Source organism: Mauremys mutica, chromosome 9 (genome assembly GCF_020497125.1).
Source record: "Mauremys mutica isolate MM-2020 ecotype Southern chromosome 9, ASM2049712v1, whole genome shotgun sequence".
Taxonomy (NCBI): domain Eukaryota; kingdom Metazoa; phylum Chordata; order Testudines; family Geoemydidae; genus Mauremys; species Mauremys mutica.
The window spans coordinates 96619775-96637344 of NC_059080.1; the positions used below are offsets into that span (position 1 = coordinate 96619775).

The 17570-nt window shown below is 45.6% G+C and overlaps 1 protein-coding gene across 1 annotated transcript; it reads right to left on the minus strand.

Annotated features, from left to right (window-relative positions):
* Positions 1-3068: 3068 nt before the first annotated feature.
* AHSG (alpha 2-HS glycoprotein) lies at positions 3069-12912 on the minus strand. The gene is made up of 7 exons (XM_045031392.1): positions 12621-12912; positions 11028-11138; positions 8660-8744; positions 6636-6799; positions 6232-6342; positions 4722-4796; positions 3069-3598 (listed from the first exon to the last, which is right to left on the minus strand). Exons 1-7 carry the CDS (start codon positions 12837-12839, stop codon positions 3326-3328), a joined length of 1038 nt encoding a protein of 345 aa, XP_044887327.1. The 5' UTR covers positions 12840-12912; the 3' UTR covers positions 3069-3325.
* Positions 12913-17570: the final 4658 nt, after the last annotated feature.

Genomic DNA, 17570 nt, shown 5'->3' on the forward strand with positions numbered 1-17570 from the left:
TATCTACTGAATCGTTAGCTCTTTGGACTCTCACATCTATCCATGCACTGACACAGCCTATCCCAGTTTAGGCTCAAGGATGCAACAGGAATATCACAACTTCATGGTGTTTATAAGGCTACAAGCCAAGGGATCAGGTAGATTGCTGTTGCAATGCCACTATTTTAGTTTTAAGTGTCAGCAGTGATCAATGTACCTAAGAAGTGATCAGCCTAAGAAGTTGCTCGCTAGTTACCTATTAGCTCTCAGGTGAGTTTCAAAATACTAACAGAAGAAGGTCACAGAAATTCCTTCCAAAGCAAAACTGGTTTGAAATGACCCAAGGGTCAATTGTGGCTAGCCCTTACATTGCTGCACTGTGGGAGAGGGTTGGACCATCGCTCTGACCCAGTGTGGCCAGTCTTATGTTCATAAGATCCTGGGAAGGAAGGGTGCTATGGAAGGGGAGAGATGAAAATAGTAACGTTTTTTAAATGATTTTAGTGCAGGTGAAAAGTGCCAGAGAAACAGTCCTGGCAAGCGAAGGCAGCAGCAGTGTTGCAAACTCCCTGTCACTGCCTCCTGCCAACTTGCTTCCACCCTGCCTTGGACAGTCCTCCCTCATGGGTAAAGGGTGAGAATTCACCCTCTGTTTCCATGCAATTCTTGGCCTCTCTGCTGACACTGCCGACAGGGTTGCCAATTAGTGCTGGCTGTGCTATTGGCTCTTATAGTGGGGAATTGTTACATGCTTGGCTCTGTTTTCATTCCCTCCCAACTGAACATAAGAACGACCATACTGGGTCAGACCAAAGGTCCATCTAACCCAGTATCCTGTCTGCTGACAGTGGCCAATGCCAGGTGCCCCAGAGGGAATGAACAGAACAGGTAATCATCAAGTGATCTATCCCCTGTCACCCATTCCCAACTTCTGGCAAACAGAGGCTAGGAACACTTCAGAGCATGGTTTTGCATCCCTTCCCATCCTGGTTAATAGCGTTGATGGACCTATCCTCCATGAACTTAGCTAGGTATAAACTTAACTGGGTATAAACAGCTTCCTTTCTGTAAGTAACTGATCTTAGGGCACCAAGCGAAACATGGACATAGCCAGCAAAGCTCAGCATGTCCTGCTGGAATGCACACAGAATACCCAGGCAGCCTGGCAATCGAAACTGGCGAAAAGTGCAGTGAGTTAACGATGCAGATCTGACACGGCTGTTGGCTTTGTCACTCAAAGAAAGGGAACATTTTTAGTTTGTTAATTGTCGTTTCTAGATCACTCATCACCATAACATGAGTGCTAAGCACAAGGGCATCAGCTAGAGCAGTTGGGGTGCGTACACGCAGGACAATATGCTGCCGAGGGAGAGAATAACAGTGTTTAAAGCCAGTGGTTTTAAAAGGGGCAGGTGTCAGGGAGAGGGGAGGGGAGTTGTGGTCATTATTTGCTGCATTAGATCAACAGAAACCATTTGCTGATTCTTCCATTTTATCGGTAGGAAGGAGAGTGAGTGTGTACGTCAAGTGGAGGAGGGGAGCGGTTCAGGGCCTGGAAACAGCAGATCTCCTCCTTTGTGCCCTTGTTGTGCTACTAAGAAAATGATTCCTGCTACCATGTTATTGCATAGAGATCTTCAGAGATTCCAGCTGCAAACACGTGCTCCATCCTGCTGTGGAAGGGAAGCTTTTCCCGAGCATGGGGAGCATCATATGTGCCCTCGGTAGGTTAACACACACTGCACCATGCTCAGGACACTCACTGGAGTTTAGTGAAGGGAAATCCAGAATGTAAAAATACAATAAGATAGTCTTTGTGTGCTGAGGTATTGTGACTGCAAATAAAACAGTAACAATCTAGATAGGGCCTGCATTGTGTTGCACTGATGTGCAAGAAATGAGTGAGTGTGACGAGGGCATATGGAATCCTCCCGCCCCCAAAAACCAGCAGGGCAGAATCTCTTTGAAGGACATAGTAGGCGACATGGTTATCTGGTCCACTCACTAGTGCACCACGTCACCAAGGACAGGTGTTAGTTGTGTTGCTTAATGCTCTACTGGAAGGTGCTCGGCTACCAAGGCAATGACTCTGAGCAAAGTATAGAATGGAATAGACGTGTGGTCTGCAGATTTGGCAGCAGGTCCAACTAGTTGGCATGTATGCTGCAGCCAGTGCTGCTTCTCTTCAGAGGGGCACCAGTGTGTGCCCAGCACGTACCACCCTGCCTGTGGAATCCTGGCCTGGCTGGCAGGATTCCCACAGAAAATTGTACACTGGCCATTTTCTCTGATCATCGTCACTGCACTAGCCAGGGTATAATTTAGCCCTTACGTATGCGAGAGAGGCAGAGAGAGACCTTATCTTTTAACACAACAGTAAATGGCAAGCATGATCCTGTGACAGTCGCATGGAGCTGTGTGCAGATAGCATTTACTTTAAATAGATATCCCTTTGCATACATGCACATACACAGCACATCATAATCTCCTGCCAGGAGAGTGAGCGCCATCAGGTGTGCCTGGTCCTGAACTGCAGATGCTGCCAGCATGTGGCACCACTACAGAGCAGCCTGCAGCAAATGTCAGATGTGGTTAAGAGACTCAAGGCCTTGCATTTTTATTTATTTAACTAGGGAACAGGAGGAAACCTGGCCATCGTATTGTTACATTATGTGCATTCGGCTTCATATTCCATCTCTTTGTCTTTGTAAATGAACACTGATGTTATCACTCATGATGTCATGCCCCAAAATGAGTTAGGTGCTTTAAACAAATATTAAAGGCAGGCACATGCCTCAAAGAACCTGTGAACTAAAATAGACAAAGGCTGGGAGGGAAAGCAGGAGACCGCACTTCCAGTTTCCCCCAAAGTCTTTTCTGCCTGTGGATTAAGAGCTGTATTGGCCTGATTTTCAGAAGTGCTAAGCATCTACATATCCCACTGAAGTCAATTGGAGCTGCAGGTGCTCAGTGCCTTTGAAAATCAGGCCCAATATATGATTCATCACCCCATGAAGCAGGTTACTGAGCAATTAGGAGTGGCGATGCAGATAATGCATATTGATAGAAATAAGGCAAAGAGGCATACGTGTTTAAGTTTTATTTGTGAAGCACCTTTGGTTGGTTTTCGTATCATGAAGTTATGGGTTTTACAGCAGCCACAGTATGTGGTCACCTACTTTTCAGAGCAGATTATTGTGAGCTTTCGATCACTTTCATATATCGGGTTGAAACCCATTGGCGCTCAGGGATTTGAGTGCTCTCAGACGCTTATACTTGGCAGTATGCTCTGCAAGTGGGTTATGCCACCAGCTAACCCTTTATCAGCTGGCTAATGTATCTTACCCTACACTTGGAAATGTCGTATCCTCCCGGGACACACTGGGAGTTTAGGACCTGGACCTACAGGGGGAGCAGGGATGGCTGGATCAACTGATCTTTTGACCACAGGAACTGCTGGTGGTAGACCAACAAAAGCTTCTGCAGAGCTGGATTCTGATTTACCATGGACTGAGCTGTGGTGGGAGTGCCTGAGGTCATGATGCTTGAAGCCTTTTACCACGGTGGGAAGCTGTCCTCCCAAGTGATCGTGAGTCAGGTGATGGTGGGTCACTCCAGGCTGGAAAAGAAAGCCATCTGTCCTGTTTGTGTGCTCTGTGACTTGGAGTTTATCATATATAGGTACTACGGTTTTGACTAGAGATAGACCCAGAAGCAAAGCCCCAGATCCAAAACATCTCTGAAATTTGGAAAAGGTTGGCTTCAGATTCGAATGCAATGACAGGACCTGCTATTGCACATTCTTTAATAATCAGTAGCTCTGTGGGGTCTACTTGCAGTTGCACCAGAATAAATCCTGAGCAATTCCTATGAAGTCAGTGAAATACTCAGATCCAGATGCTGCTCTAACTTGCACGTTACTTCTCCCCCATCCAATAAAACTTCCACCATTGCTACCACTGGTACAGCTCTACTTCTGGTATCATGATGGGGATGCTAGGCTAGAGACCAGCATTTTGACTGCCATGTCATCTAGACCTGCTCAGAGCAACATGGTGGCTAAAACACAAGCAGATGCCTGGGCCCCAGTCTACATGGGCACTCTTGCTATTGCTATCACCAGTGGAGCTGCACCTGTTTTAGCAGTGATGGTAAATTTCAAGCAAAATGTCTAAATGTAAATTTAATTCAACCAAATCTAGGGACTGTTACCAAAAGAGCCCCAGCTGATCTCATCTCCTGAGATGGTTCCAAGTAGAAGTGTCAATCTCATGGCCCTTTTAATGTCAAATATGGTTTACTGCTAGTTAACCCTCAACCCAAGTTGAACACAATTTGTCCACTGGTATGGACAGGACCAAAGAGTATTTAACAGCTAATTCAGAGAGCGTGACAGACACCTGTTAGAATGAGGGACTGACATGCTTTGTAACAATGGACCTTGAGCACAAGTTGGCCCAGTTGGCACATAATTATAACCATATTCAATCATAGCTAAGGGACCAGAGTGGGACTATATTTGATGTCAGGTGACAAACATGGCTCAATTGCCAGCATAGAACACCTTAAGGCAGCCGGGAAGGAATTCAGACCAAGCTTTATAGATTAAAGTTAACCCCTTGTGTTGCACCTAGAAACTAGTGCGATCAATGGAGGAAGAGCTTGCTCTTGGACAGGTGCGCCAAACAGTTTTAAGATTGTGGAAATATTCTGAAAATGAAGAAGGTATTTAGCTTTGTTACCTGATGTTCATAAATTGTGCAGGACACTGTGATGTTGTTTTTGGTGAGAACTGCTGCATTGCAGAAGCCAAATTGCTGTCAAAATGAGAAGACAATTAGTTAAAGAATCCATAGTTAGAAAGTGGAAGATAGTTGCATTACAATACCTAAGGGATAGTACAGTCTCCAAAAAACCCCTAACACCTAAACATTGTTTACATATTTAAGCTGCAAAATGCTTCCTTTTGCGGCCAGTTCTGCTCCCATTGAAGTGAATGGCATAATTGTCTTTAAACGTACAATCAGGGTATGTCTACACTTACCTCCGGAGCTATCGATCCAGCGGGGGTCGATTTATTGCATCTAGTGAAGACACGATAAATCGACCGCTGAGCGCTATCCCGTCGACTCTGGTACTCCACTGGAGCGAAAAGCGTAAGCAGAGTCAACGGGGGAGCTTCAGCAGTCTACCTACCGCAGTGAAGACACAGCGGCAAGTAGCTCTAAGTATGTCAACTTCAGCTACGCTATTTTTGTAGCTGAAGTTGCATAACTTAGACTTAGCTCGTCCCCCCACCCCCCACCAGTGTAGACCAGGCCTCAGTGAGTATGTGTTAACTCCCCGTTAGCACTCTTCCAGTGCGGTGCCCAACTGTCCGTGTGTGCATGCAAGGAGGGTTGCATGGACAGCCAGCTAAAAGACCCACACTGTAAAACTGCAGTTAATTGCTATAGATGAGAAAGATGAAGAGCTGAGTACATACAGTATTTGATCGTAAGGTGCTATAGAGCTTAGGTATCAAAATAAAGTGCACTAACTACACGTAGTCTGAAGCACTTCAGGGTAGGGACCACAGGCGCCGACTTTCTTCTTTCCAGGTGGGTGCTCCACCCCCGCTGTGCCCCGAGGCCCTGCCCTCACTCCACCCCTTCCTGCCAGGCCCCAGCCTGGCTCCACCTCTTCCCTCCCACACTCCACCCCCTCCCATGAGTGTGTCCTGGCCTTGCTCTGGCTCTTCCCTCCCGCCTCGCTCCTCCCTTTCCCCCCAGCGCCTCCCAATCACCACCAAGCAGCTGGTCGGCGGGTGACTGGTGGGTGCTGAGACCCACTATTTTTTTTCTGTGGCTGCTCCAGCCCCGGAGCACCCCGGAGTCAGCACCTATGGTAGGGGCTGTTATTTTGTGGTGTGTTTGTACAGTGCCTTAGCACAACAGGGCTGGGTCTCTGGGTGCTAGTGCAGTAGAGATAATAAAGGATAACACGCACCATGTTTAATAAAATGTTCTGTGCAAACAATTCCCCTGGCCTCACCCTTTTAAAACGGTCTCCACTAGAGTACATCAAAGTATAACTCCTGTATGATAAAGGGGGGAAAAGATTTGACATGGTCTTGGAAATCATGTCATGGACAGGATACGCCCTTTGCACCCTATATCCATGTAGGGTCTTTACAGAATCAGGTCCAATATAAGCTGGCTCATCTCAGCTTCTGAGTTGGATTGATCAGGGCTAAAGTCTCAGCATACTTACAACTTGATCCTTAGGCAGCAGCTGACAGTCACCCACATGTTCCTGGGCATCTTTCGCTGAGCAGGTAGTGGCAACAATGGCAAACTCGACATCGACAATGTCTGGGAAATGCTGATAAAACATGAATACCATTTAATTGTCTTTGAAGCATGGAACTACAGAACTGCCAAGGAAATATAAAGGGGTGAATTTTCTAAGAGATCCATGTAGGTTTTAGCTCTGTGTCTCCCTCTGAAGTTTGTGGGAATCACGTGGCTAGCTGCCACAGAACTCTTGGGAAAATAACACCAGGTTTAGTGCAAGCCAAACTTGTTTGCAAACACAAGCAAATGTGCGTTGCATAATAACTGCAGGAGGGATGTTCTCGTTTGTAATATAGCAAGGATCATAGCTTCAACAGTTACCTGAATTTGAGCTCGTCCAATTTCAAGGAGTTTAAAGAAGGCACCATCCTGTCCTCTGTTATACTGAGCGAGTGCAAGGTCAACCGCAGTTATCACCCGAGTGTCATTTAAAAGTGCTAATGTTGGACAGTTGGGGCAGATTTGAGTAACATCTTCAGCTGAGTCTGTAGATGAAACAAGACAGGTTATGTTTTGACAAGATTACAGGTGATACTTGAATGCGTTGTAGATCTGTTCTGTGGGATACGGTATTATTTTTATACCCTGTTCCAAACTGTGCAGCTGGTGGTGGTGTGTTATGGGAAAGAATCACTGAATTCTGGCCCAGAGATGGCAGCCTTGCACAGATTGGGGGTGGGGTGTGCTTTAGCATGCCAGCTCCTTAAGTCTTTATTTAAAAAAATTTCTCCTGATCTTCAGTAGCTCTCCAGGTTGTTATTCAGTTTTAATCCATCCTCACTCAGACAAACTACCAGTGACACCAATGAGAGTTTGTCTAAGTGAAAATGAGTGGGCTTCAGCATTTAGCCCATTATTATTGCTGAAAGAATATGAGAGAAATTAAATGAGATTCTAAATTACTGGAATTCGGATTGTGTGTGTGTGTGTGTGTGAGTGTGTGTTTCTCTCTGATTAAAATTAGTGCTTCTCTTATGAAATTTGCCAGGGAGGGAGAATGAGTGGATGGGAAAAAAGGTACTAGATACTGTCCATAACTACAGCTGTCCAATTCCATTGACTTCACTGGGGTTGCACAAGTCTACGTGAGTAATGGGTCACTCTGGGGCAGCAGTTCGATGGTACACCTCTGGCTGAGAAAGCAACAAAATCTCTAGGTAACTAGAACCACCACAGGGACCCCAGGCAGTGGGAGCAAGGAGCAACTTGCTTTCCTACTCTACTCCCCTTCCTGATGCTGCTGTTCTGGTTGCGGCTTCTGACCCTGCTCTGTTCCTTCAACACCCAGTCCCAGAGCAGCTTCTTAGCTCTTCTCTCCCTCTCACAAAACCGCCCAGTTCTAATACAGGGGAGCAACACTGTAGGGGCTCCTTGGAGCAATGCTTCTCATCACTTCTGAAAATCAGGCCCAAGGTGTCTTAAGATGAACACCCCAAAATGGAAACACTTTTCAATGGCTCCTTTTGAAATTTTTGAGCTTAGAGAATACGCTGAACCTTGCAAAGTGCTGTGAAGGTCAACAAACGCAGGCAACGCCAGACTAACAAGGAAGCAAATTCCAGAGGCATGAGTGAAAATGCCCTGCTGTCAGTCACCTCAAGCTCAAACTTGGGATCTGCTCCAGAGATGGCCCGAGCAGATCTCAACTCTCAGGATGAACACGAGTAAAGAGAGAGGGATAAATTCATAGGATAATGGCCTTGTCCACATATCCCATGACCAATTTGGTTATAGGGTATGCAGTGTTGCTGTAGCCATGTTGGTCCCAGAATATTAGAGAGACAAGGTCGGGGAGGTAGTATTTTTTATTGGACCAACTTCTGTTGGTGAGAGAGACAAGCTTTCGAGCTTACACAGAGCTCTTCTTCAGGTCCTGTGTAAACTTGAAACTCTCACCAACAGAAGTTGGTCCATTAAAGGATATTACCTCATCCATAGAGCGTCAGTTCAAGCTATCCTAGCAGTGCCCATCTCCTGAGGTAAGGAACCATTATCAGCCTCATTGTACAGATGTGGAACTGAGGTGCAGAGAGGGTTAGTGACTTGCCCGAGGTCACACAGGAAGATCACTGGAGAGCAGGGACTTGAATGTGGGTCTTTCACAGCCTGAGACCATCCTTCCTTGCTAGTGGATTTACACCAGGGAGAAAAAGGACTTCTAAGACAGCAAGTCTTGGGAAGCCCATTAACTTCAATCTCAGAATGTTTATACACCTCACTTTGCAACACGTTAGAAGCAGAAGGTCTAGAGAACCATAAACACCCCCAGAGTTTATGATGATAATATTCCTGTTTCCCCATCACCACCGCCAAGCATAAACCCTGACAAAGAACAAAAACTTTACCTGGAGTTGAGTGACATTGGGTAGATAATACAGAAAAGTGTCCATCCAACTTGAGCAATTTAACATCACAGTCACCTTCAACAACCTGGAGGTACAAAAGCAAAGGGTTACATCATTCACGTAAGTAACAACTTCTCAGAAAGGAAGCAGGATTAGAAGGGGACAAATATTTTATTAGTGAGTGAAGGGGAATGAGGCTTGGCATGGTGTTTTCCTGGCAAACCCAATCTGATTGCTTGAGTGCCTGCCAAACCATTCCCAGGGTGTGTGGTTTATAAAAGGCAGAGGTAGACCCTGAGCTGCAAAATTTGGATCCAAATCTGGATGTCAAAATTCTTGGTAGTTAAGAGGTCTCCAGGACCAGGAGTTTAGTTCAAGTCTTTCTCTAATAAACATGTTCCAAGAAAGCAAACACTTTCAACACACTTATTTGTAAACAAAGGCTTCCTGCAGAGCTGCCACTAATGCTCCCATAGCCCTTTGCTAGTCATTGGTATGGTGGCAACGTAATGTGCTGACTGTGGATTCAGACCCAGCCCTGAACTGTGTTGCTTGGGCCCATCACTAGAAACAACAAGCTAAATTCTGGCTCTGTTTTCCACTCAGCCCTCACTCAGGCAGAACTCCCATTCACTTGTTTTGTCTCAGAAAGGTTTTCAGTTTGGTCCCAATGGTCATAAGAGGTGAAATTCACCCCTATGCAGAGGGTCACTTAAGATTCCATTAAGCCTTATTTAAGGACTTTAGCCTTGTCTGTACTTGGGATTTGCTCTGATTCCACCATGGGTGGCCAGTAGGGTGACCAGATAGCAAATGTGAAAAATCAGGACAGGGGGTGAGGGGTAATAGGAGCCTATATAAGAAAAAGACTAAAAAATCAGGACTGTCCCTATAATATCGGGATGTCTAGTCACCCTAGTGGCCAGCCACTGGTGTACCTGTACCAATACAAGCCTCAGGTGCAGCCAAGGAAAGCTGTGGTTTGCAGTCCTTCATGGTTCCCCACCAGCGTTGCAACACATTGAACTCTTTGGCCTGGAACAGACTGTGGTTGAAACCATTCCAGAAACAACAGCAGCCCCGACTCCCTGACCTGTGCAAACCGAGATCCTTTCCCGAGAACTATGTTATAGTTTAGCCCTCTATTCTCCACCTCTCTCCACACCCCTAGACACTTCCGCAGTTATAACATGGGGGGTAAAGGAGAGCCCTTCAGGGGAAGGGCACTAGAAACATTTTGGTTGCGTTCACAGTTTTAACCATACGTGGATAGGGCCAGTCTGTGTTTTCTTAGGCTATCTCTGTACTGTAGCTGGGAAGAAGCCTCCCAGCCTGGCTAGACAAACTCATGCTAGCAGGGCTTAAGCTGGCGCACTAAAAATAGCAGTGTGGATGTTCCAGCTCAGGCTGCAGCTTGGGCCATGAAGCCTAGGGGGTTGGGTGGACTCGAAAGCCTGAGCCAGAACATCCGCAATGCTACTTTTAGTGCACTAGCTTGAGCCCAGCTAGAGCGAGTCTGTCTAGCCGAGCTGGGAGCGAGGCTCCCTCCCAGCTGCAGGATAGGTGTATACCCTTGGAGACTGATGGAGAAAGAATGTAAGTGAGGAACTTAACAAAAGATTAACAGAATGGGCTCCCTGGATGGTTACAGTGCGCTACAAGGACATCAACTGCTTTTGCTGCTGACTTTGGGAAGTAAACTAGAGGTTTTCCCATCCATGCAGTAAGAAAGCCAGCTTCCCCTCACTCTGTATCAGTGTTGTGGTGTGGAGATATGTAAATGCCTTTCTTAAGGCTCTCATTTTGCACTAGCTTTCTTAGAACACTGGCCTCCTGTCTGATATGCATGGTAGTGGTCAAATTTGTTAATTAGCTGTTTTTTTCCCTATGATGTGTGTGGATTTGCCATTGATTTTTCCCTTTGTTTGGAGGAAGGAGGGCAGCTCTTTAGGGCAGAAGAGCTGGCTTCTGTTCCAGGCTCTGCCACCGAGTTATTGTGGGATGTTCAGCAAGTCACTTTAATCTCTTTGTGCCTCAGTTTCCCATACCTTTAAATGAGTATAATGTTAATCTGTTTCACAAAGGTATTGGAAGGTTTAATTAATGAGTATCTGGGAAGTGCATCGATCTTCTTGAATGGAAGCCACCAGAGAAAAGCAAAATGCCAAATATTATTATTATCTATGCATGTAAGGAGAGCAGAATATCAGCTTTGAACTTTACGATATGAGCTTACAAAGCTGATCTCAGAGGAGACTTTTGTCCTGGAAGAAGAGAAATACCCAGTGAAAGCTTGTCTTGCCCTGCTATAATCAACACATATAATTCACATTTACCCACAGAGCTAATGATAATTTCAGACACTTACATGATCTGTCAGTGGCCTTACGGTACAATTTTCAACGGGCAGGGGGTTCACGATGTGGCATACAGTCTCTAATAAGTCAAGTTCGAGGTCAAATATCTCTCCAGTAGGCCTCTGGAAGGAAAAAAAGTTATTTTCACTAATTACTTCTGTAAACATCACCAGATTTCTCCCATTGAGCTAAATTCTAGTCTCTGTTGCTGATTTCAGTTGAATAATTCTACGTTTTCACTAGGGTAGCTGAGATCAGGAACTGTCCCATAATGTTGAACTCTAGAAAAAAGACAGGCCAGATCTTTAGCTGGTGTGAATCTACATAGGCCCATAGACATCAGAGGAGCCATATTGATTTGCACCAGCTCAGAAATGGGCCCCAAGTGTCTAAAGTGACCAATCTGAATATAGTGGGTTGTAAGAAGAAGAAATCAGAAACCAAACCCAGTTCTCCTGAGTCATTTAGTTTCCTACTGTCTGACAGTCCTTTAAAAGTGACATGCAGCTTTGCTGGCACAAAAACTACAGCTGAGTAATTCCATAGTGTTCGGCAAGGTACTTGACAAACTGCTTGCCAGGACAGGCTCACTTAGGCAAAAGAACATATCAGCAGCTGGTGATTACTGAGCTAGTTCCATTAACTTCAATGGAGATATGCTGAATTACAGCTGCTGAGCATTGGCTCAGATGCCCCCATTGCCTTAGGACTGCAGGACCTGTTTCAGCTACACCTACACTTTTTCAGCTACAGCATTAGTCATCTGAGCACAAAACTAGGCCTCAGATACTCCTGAGTTCTAAGCTTGGCTCTGTCACTGATTCTGTCTGTAGCATTGGGGGTCATATCTGGGGTCTGATTCTTTTCTCACTTGGTTTACACTTGAATAATTCCCCTACAGCCAATGGAGTTATACTGGTGTAAAATGAGTATGAGTAAGAGGAGAATTAGGCCCTGCTGGCCTGGTGAATTATTGTGTGGCAAGCCAGAGTGTGAATCTACAGGGCACCAGCTTGCTGCACAGTTACATCCTGAGTGGACATTGCTACAGTGATGTAAAAGGCTCGTCACATAAATGAAAATTCAGGCCACAACTGCTTATTCTCAGTTTCCCCATCTGCACAGGGAGGATACTGGGCCAAATTCAGACCTGGTGTAACACCATTAATGTCAGTGGAGCTACACTAGGAATAAATTTAACCAAACAACATTTACATACCTCACAAGGGTAATCCTCACAATGCGGGTGCCCAGATTCACTGGTAGGCACATAAATGAGCATTTTATGTGTCTAAAGGCCAATCTGCCATAACAAGGAGATCACATTTGTAAATTGAGCCCCTCATATTACTATATTAATATTGCTCAACACCTGTCTCTCTTTTTAAAAAGACACATTCCATCCTAAAGATAATGGGCCCAATTCTCATCTGGTGTAAATCGGAGTACCTCCATTGATATCAATGAGGCCAGGCCGATTTACACCAGCTGAGGCCCTCAATTACATTTATCTCATCAATCATTTCTAAGCCTTTTGTGTCTGAAGCATTCGACTTCCCAGACAACCTCACTGCAATTTTTCCTTTTTTTAATGTAGCACTTACCCTGGGCAACACCTTGATCTTCTCAATGCTGTTCAGTGCATACTTGTATCCATGATGATGATGGGCATTGATGTAGTCCACAGCTATGGCAGCTGCTTCTTCAGACTCTGGGTCATCGCAGTCAAGGAACCGTAGATGCAGGGGATGAGAGGGATCAAAGGGTACAGCTTTGCAGCTTAGGAGCTGCACAAGCAATAGTAAAGCTACTAACACCTTCATGGCACAATGAGAACAGCTGCTCCCTTTCAGTATAACAGAGCTAGGAACAATGTTCTAATGCCAAGATGGAAGAAGCTAGAGGAAAGTCTCGTTTATATAATATACCACAACAAAAATTTGCATAAGTGCAGGATTAATATTTGTCCCAGTTCCAAGAAGCTACTGCAAACAATGAAAAAAGAAAAGTAAATATGTTAGAACATGAAACTTGCTGATTAATATTAGCCAAAGTAAATTTTATCAGGTAGGACATTGCAAAATCTGCTAAAAAGAAGATAGCATCAGCAAAATGTAAGACAGTTTTAGGAACTCTGTTTACCGTGAAGTGCAGTGCATGAGAGAAACAAGTCCTACTGCTGAGTTATATTGCAGAATTCAGAAGTATTGTATATGGGCCCAATCTACCGAAATCCTGAGGTGTGAGGCTCATCTCACTCTGCTGTAAATCAGGAGTAAGTCCAACAAGATCAGTGGAATTAGCCTGCCATAAATGAAATCAAAATCAGTTCCATGGGGTCAAAATCAGTGAACTAATTATTATGTGAGTTTTGCCACTGACTTCAAATGCAGTAGCAGTGGGTACATAGGTTCCTAACTCTATGGATTACAATACATTCAGATTTCAGGTTTCAAAGTGGTAGCCGTGTTAGTATGTATCAGCAAAAACAACGAGGAGTCCTTGTGGCACCTTAGAGACTAACAAATTTATTTGGGCAAAAGCTTATGCCCAAATAAATTTGTTAGTCTCTAAAATGCCACAAGAACTTCTCGTTGTTTATTCAGATTTCAGTTATCCTGGGGTAAAACTGGAATAATGCCAATGACTTCAGTACACTTACTCTAAATTTACTCTGATGTAAATGAAAGCAGAATTTGATCCCAAGTCAGTGCAGCCAACTGCCTTCAGTGGAAATTTTATTGGAATAAGGAATACAGAGGATTGGGGATTTGGCCAGTGGAGTAAGACATGTTCCCCTTTCCTCTGTGCTAACAAGCCAAGGGCAAAATCCTGTAACCATTCCTCGCATCTACAGTCACATTTAAATTAGTGGTACTAAACACATAAGGATGCCAGGATCAAGTCCCAAGATACACAAGACAAACAAAAACACGACGCTATCAACACTGTAAGAAGAAGCCCAGATAATACAGTAATAGGGGCAGAATAATAAACTAGACCAGGGTTTGGCAACCTTTGGCACATGGCCTGTCAGGATAAGCCCCTGGCGGGCTGGGCCGGTTTGTTTTCCTGCAGCGTCCGCAGATTCAGCCGATCGCAGCTCCCATTGGCCGCGGTTCACCGTTCCAGGCCAATGGGGGCTGTGGGAAGTGGCCCAAGTGGTTTTGGGCCAGCACATCCCTCGGCCTGCGCCACTTCCTGGAGTCCCCACTGATCTGGATCAGCCGAACCTGCGGACCCGGCAGGTAAACAAACCGCCCCGGCCCGCCAGGGGCTTACCCTGACGAGCCACATGCCAAAGGTTGCCAATCCCTGAACTAGACAAATAGTTTTAGATGTAAAATGAGGTGTGGAGTTATTTGTGGTGAGGTGAACCAGGTATTCCTTGAAGAAATTGGTTGGCATTGTTCAGAGTGTTATATGCTAGCAGCAAAGGGCACGTAATTCTAGCAAACAAAAACCATAAACAGTGGTTTGCTGTGGACATACTGGGCCTCTTAAAATATTAGCAGATAAAGGTACAAGATCCAATGACTGAAAGGTGAAGCTAGACAAATTCAAACTGGAAATAAGGAAGACATTTTTAACAGTGAGTGTAATTAAACTTGTAAACAATTCACCAAAGATTGTAGTGGATCCTCTACAATAGCAGATTGAAGTCCTTAAATCAAGGCTGGGCATCTTTCTCAAAGATGTCAAGTATCAGAGGGGTAGCCGTGTTAGTCTGGATCTGTAAAAGCAGTAAAGAATCCTGTGGCACCTTATAGACTAACAGACGTTTTGGAGCATGAGCTTTCGTGGGTGAATGCCCACTTTGGCGGATGCAAGTAGTGGAAATTTCCAAGGGCAAGCAAGAAGCAAGCTAGAGATAATGAGGTTAGTTCAATCAGGGAGGATGAGGCCCTGTTCTAGCAGTTGAGTGAAAACCAAGGGAGGAGAAACTGGTTCTGTAGTTGGCAAGCCATTCACAGTCTTTGTTTAATCCTGAGCTGATGGTGTCAAATTTGCAGATGAACTGAAGCTCAGCAGTTTCTCTTTGAAGTCTGGTCCTGAAGTTTTTTTGCTGCAGGATGGCCACCTTAAGATCTGCTATTGTGTGGCCAGGGAGGTTGAAGTGTTCTCCTACAGGTTTTTTGTATATTGCCATTCCTAATCTCCGATTTATGTCCATTTATCCTTTTCCGTAGGGACTGTCCAGTTTGGCCGATGTACATAGCAGAGGGGCATTGCTGGCATATTATGGCGTATATTACATTGGTGGACGTGCAGGTGAATGAACCGGTGATGGTGTGGCTGATCTGGTTAGGTCCTGTGATGGTGTCGCTGGTGTAGATATATGGGCAGAGTTGGCATCGAGGTTTGTTGCATGGATTGGTTCCTGAGCTAGAGTTACTATAGTGCGGTGTGCAGTTACTGGTGAGAATATGCTTCAGGTTGGCAGGTTGTCTGTGGGTGAGGACTGGCGTGCCACCCAAGGCCTGTGAAAGTGTGGGATCATTGTCCAGGATGGGTTGTAGATCCCTGATGATGCGTTGTAGGGGTTTTAGCTGGGGACTGTATGTGATGGCCAGTGGAGTCCTGTTGGTTTCTTTCTTGGGTTTGTCTTGCAGTAGGAGGCTTCTGGGTACACGTCTGGCTCTGTTGATCTGTTTCCTTATTTCCTCGTGTGGGTTCTGTAGTTTTGAGAATGCTTGGTGGAGATTTTGTAGGTGTTGGTCTCTGTCTGCGGGGTTAGAGCAGATGCGGTTGTACCTCAGTGCTTGGCTGTAGACAATGGATTGTGTGGTGTGCCCGGGATGGAAGCTGGAGGCATGAAGGTAGGCATAGCGGTCGGTAGGTTTTCGGTATAGGGTGGTGTTAATGTGACCATCACTTATTTGCACCGTGGTGTCTAGGAAGCGGCCCTCCCGTGTAGATTGGTCCAGACTGAGGTTGATGGTGGGGTGGAAGCTGTTGAAATCGTGGTGGAATTTTTCCAGAGTCTCCTTCCCATGGGTCCAGATGATGAAGATGTCATCAATGTAGCGTAGGTACATTGTAGAGAAGGGGCGTGAGTGGACGAGAGCTGAGGAAGCGTTGTTCCAGGTCGGCCATAAAAATATTGGAATATTGTGGGGCCATGCGGGTGCTCATAGAGGTGCCACTGATCTGGAGATATATATTGTCATCAAATTCCTCACACACAACTATTTCAAATTTGTCCCTTCTGGCTTTAAAATGTATTAATCTATATGTCTATTAAGCCCTTTTAAGGAGTTAGGTAATTAGCTTCAGAATCAAAATAAATGAGGAGTGGATTTCAAAAGGTTCAAAAATTTAATTCTGTTATCTGCAGATAAATCTCTCTGAGTGCTTAGCTGAATTTGCTAGGTCTGTAAAACTGGGCTGGAGACAGGGGTGAAAGTAACATTTAACACTTACTAGTACGGGGCCTGGCTCCGGGCCCCAGAAGGGACGGGGTCTTGGGCGGAAGGGGCAGACTAGGGATCAGCGTACCCCATCCAGCCCATTCGCACTGCCTGGCCTGTGCCTCCCAGGGCTCCAGGGGGGATTTAAAGGGCCCGGGGCTCTGACTGCTGCTGTGGTAGCGGCAGGAGCAACCGGAGCCCAGGGCCCTTTTAAATCATGGCCCAGGGGCAGCTGCTCCTTTTGCCATCCCCCCATTGGCAGCCTGGAGTGGGGGGGAGACAAAAGGGGCAGTGACGTTAAAGCACTTCCGCGGTGGCGTTTTATGCAGGGTCCTTAGAGTGCTGCCGCAGCAGCGCTTTAAAGTCAGCTGAGTATGGGCTGGTACCGGTGGCCACTTTTTACCAGTATGACATACCGGCCCGTACCGGCTTACTTTCACCTTCTTGCCTTCGAATCTGTGAGTCTTGTGAATTAACCTTGCCATATCTGTTAATCTGTCATAGTCCGTGGTGCCCAACAGGCGGAATTTAAACAACTCCCTCCTTAGCATACAGAATGCAACTCATCCCACATTTTGCAATCCACATTGCCCCATCTGTACAGTAATGTACCCAACTTAATAAAACAAACTTTGAGACAGAGTGCAAACATATTCACATAACAACTAATGTGCAGTCAAATGGGAAAATATTTGAGTCCAGGAGGATCACAGCATGTGGGTGGTATTGCACAGAGCATTGGTCCCAGCCGGTCTCTTGAAGGTTACCTTTCAGGTATTGTTTTTGACCTGTACACCCTTTAATGGCTTGAGAGCTATCTGCATGAGACATATCTCTTTCTACCATTTGATACTGCTACAGTGGAGATCAGTGGAGGTGCTTGAGTGACAAGGCTCCTTCTTCATGACCCCTTCCCTTGTCCGTGAGGGTCCTTTGGACTTTGAATTTCAGTCCCCACCTTTGTCTGAATAGCTTGAATCTGCTGGCCTTTCCTGCATGTTGTAAAGCCCATATATTTGGGCAGGCATTTGGTGGAGGCCTGAGGTTTGCTGGGACTGGATAGAGATGGGGAATTTTAATGGCGAGAAAAGCATTTGAGAAACTAAGGGGGAGAACGTTTGGGGGTACCTTGTTTTTGTGCAA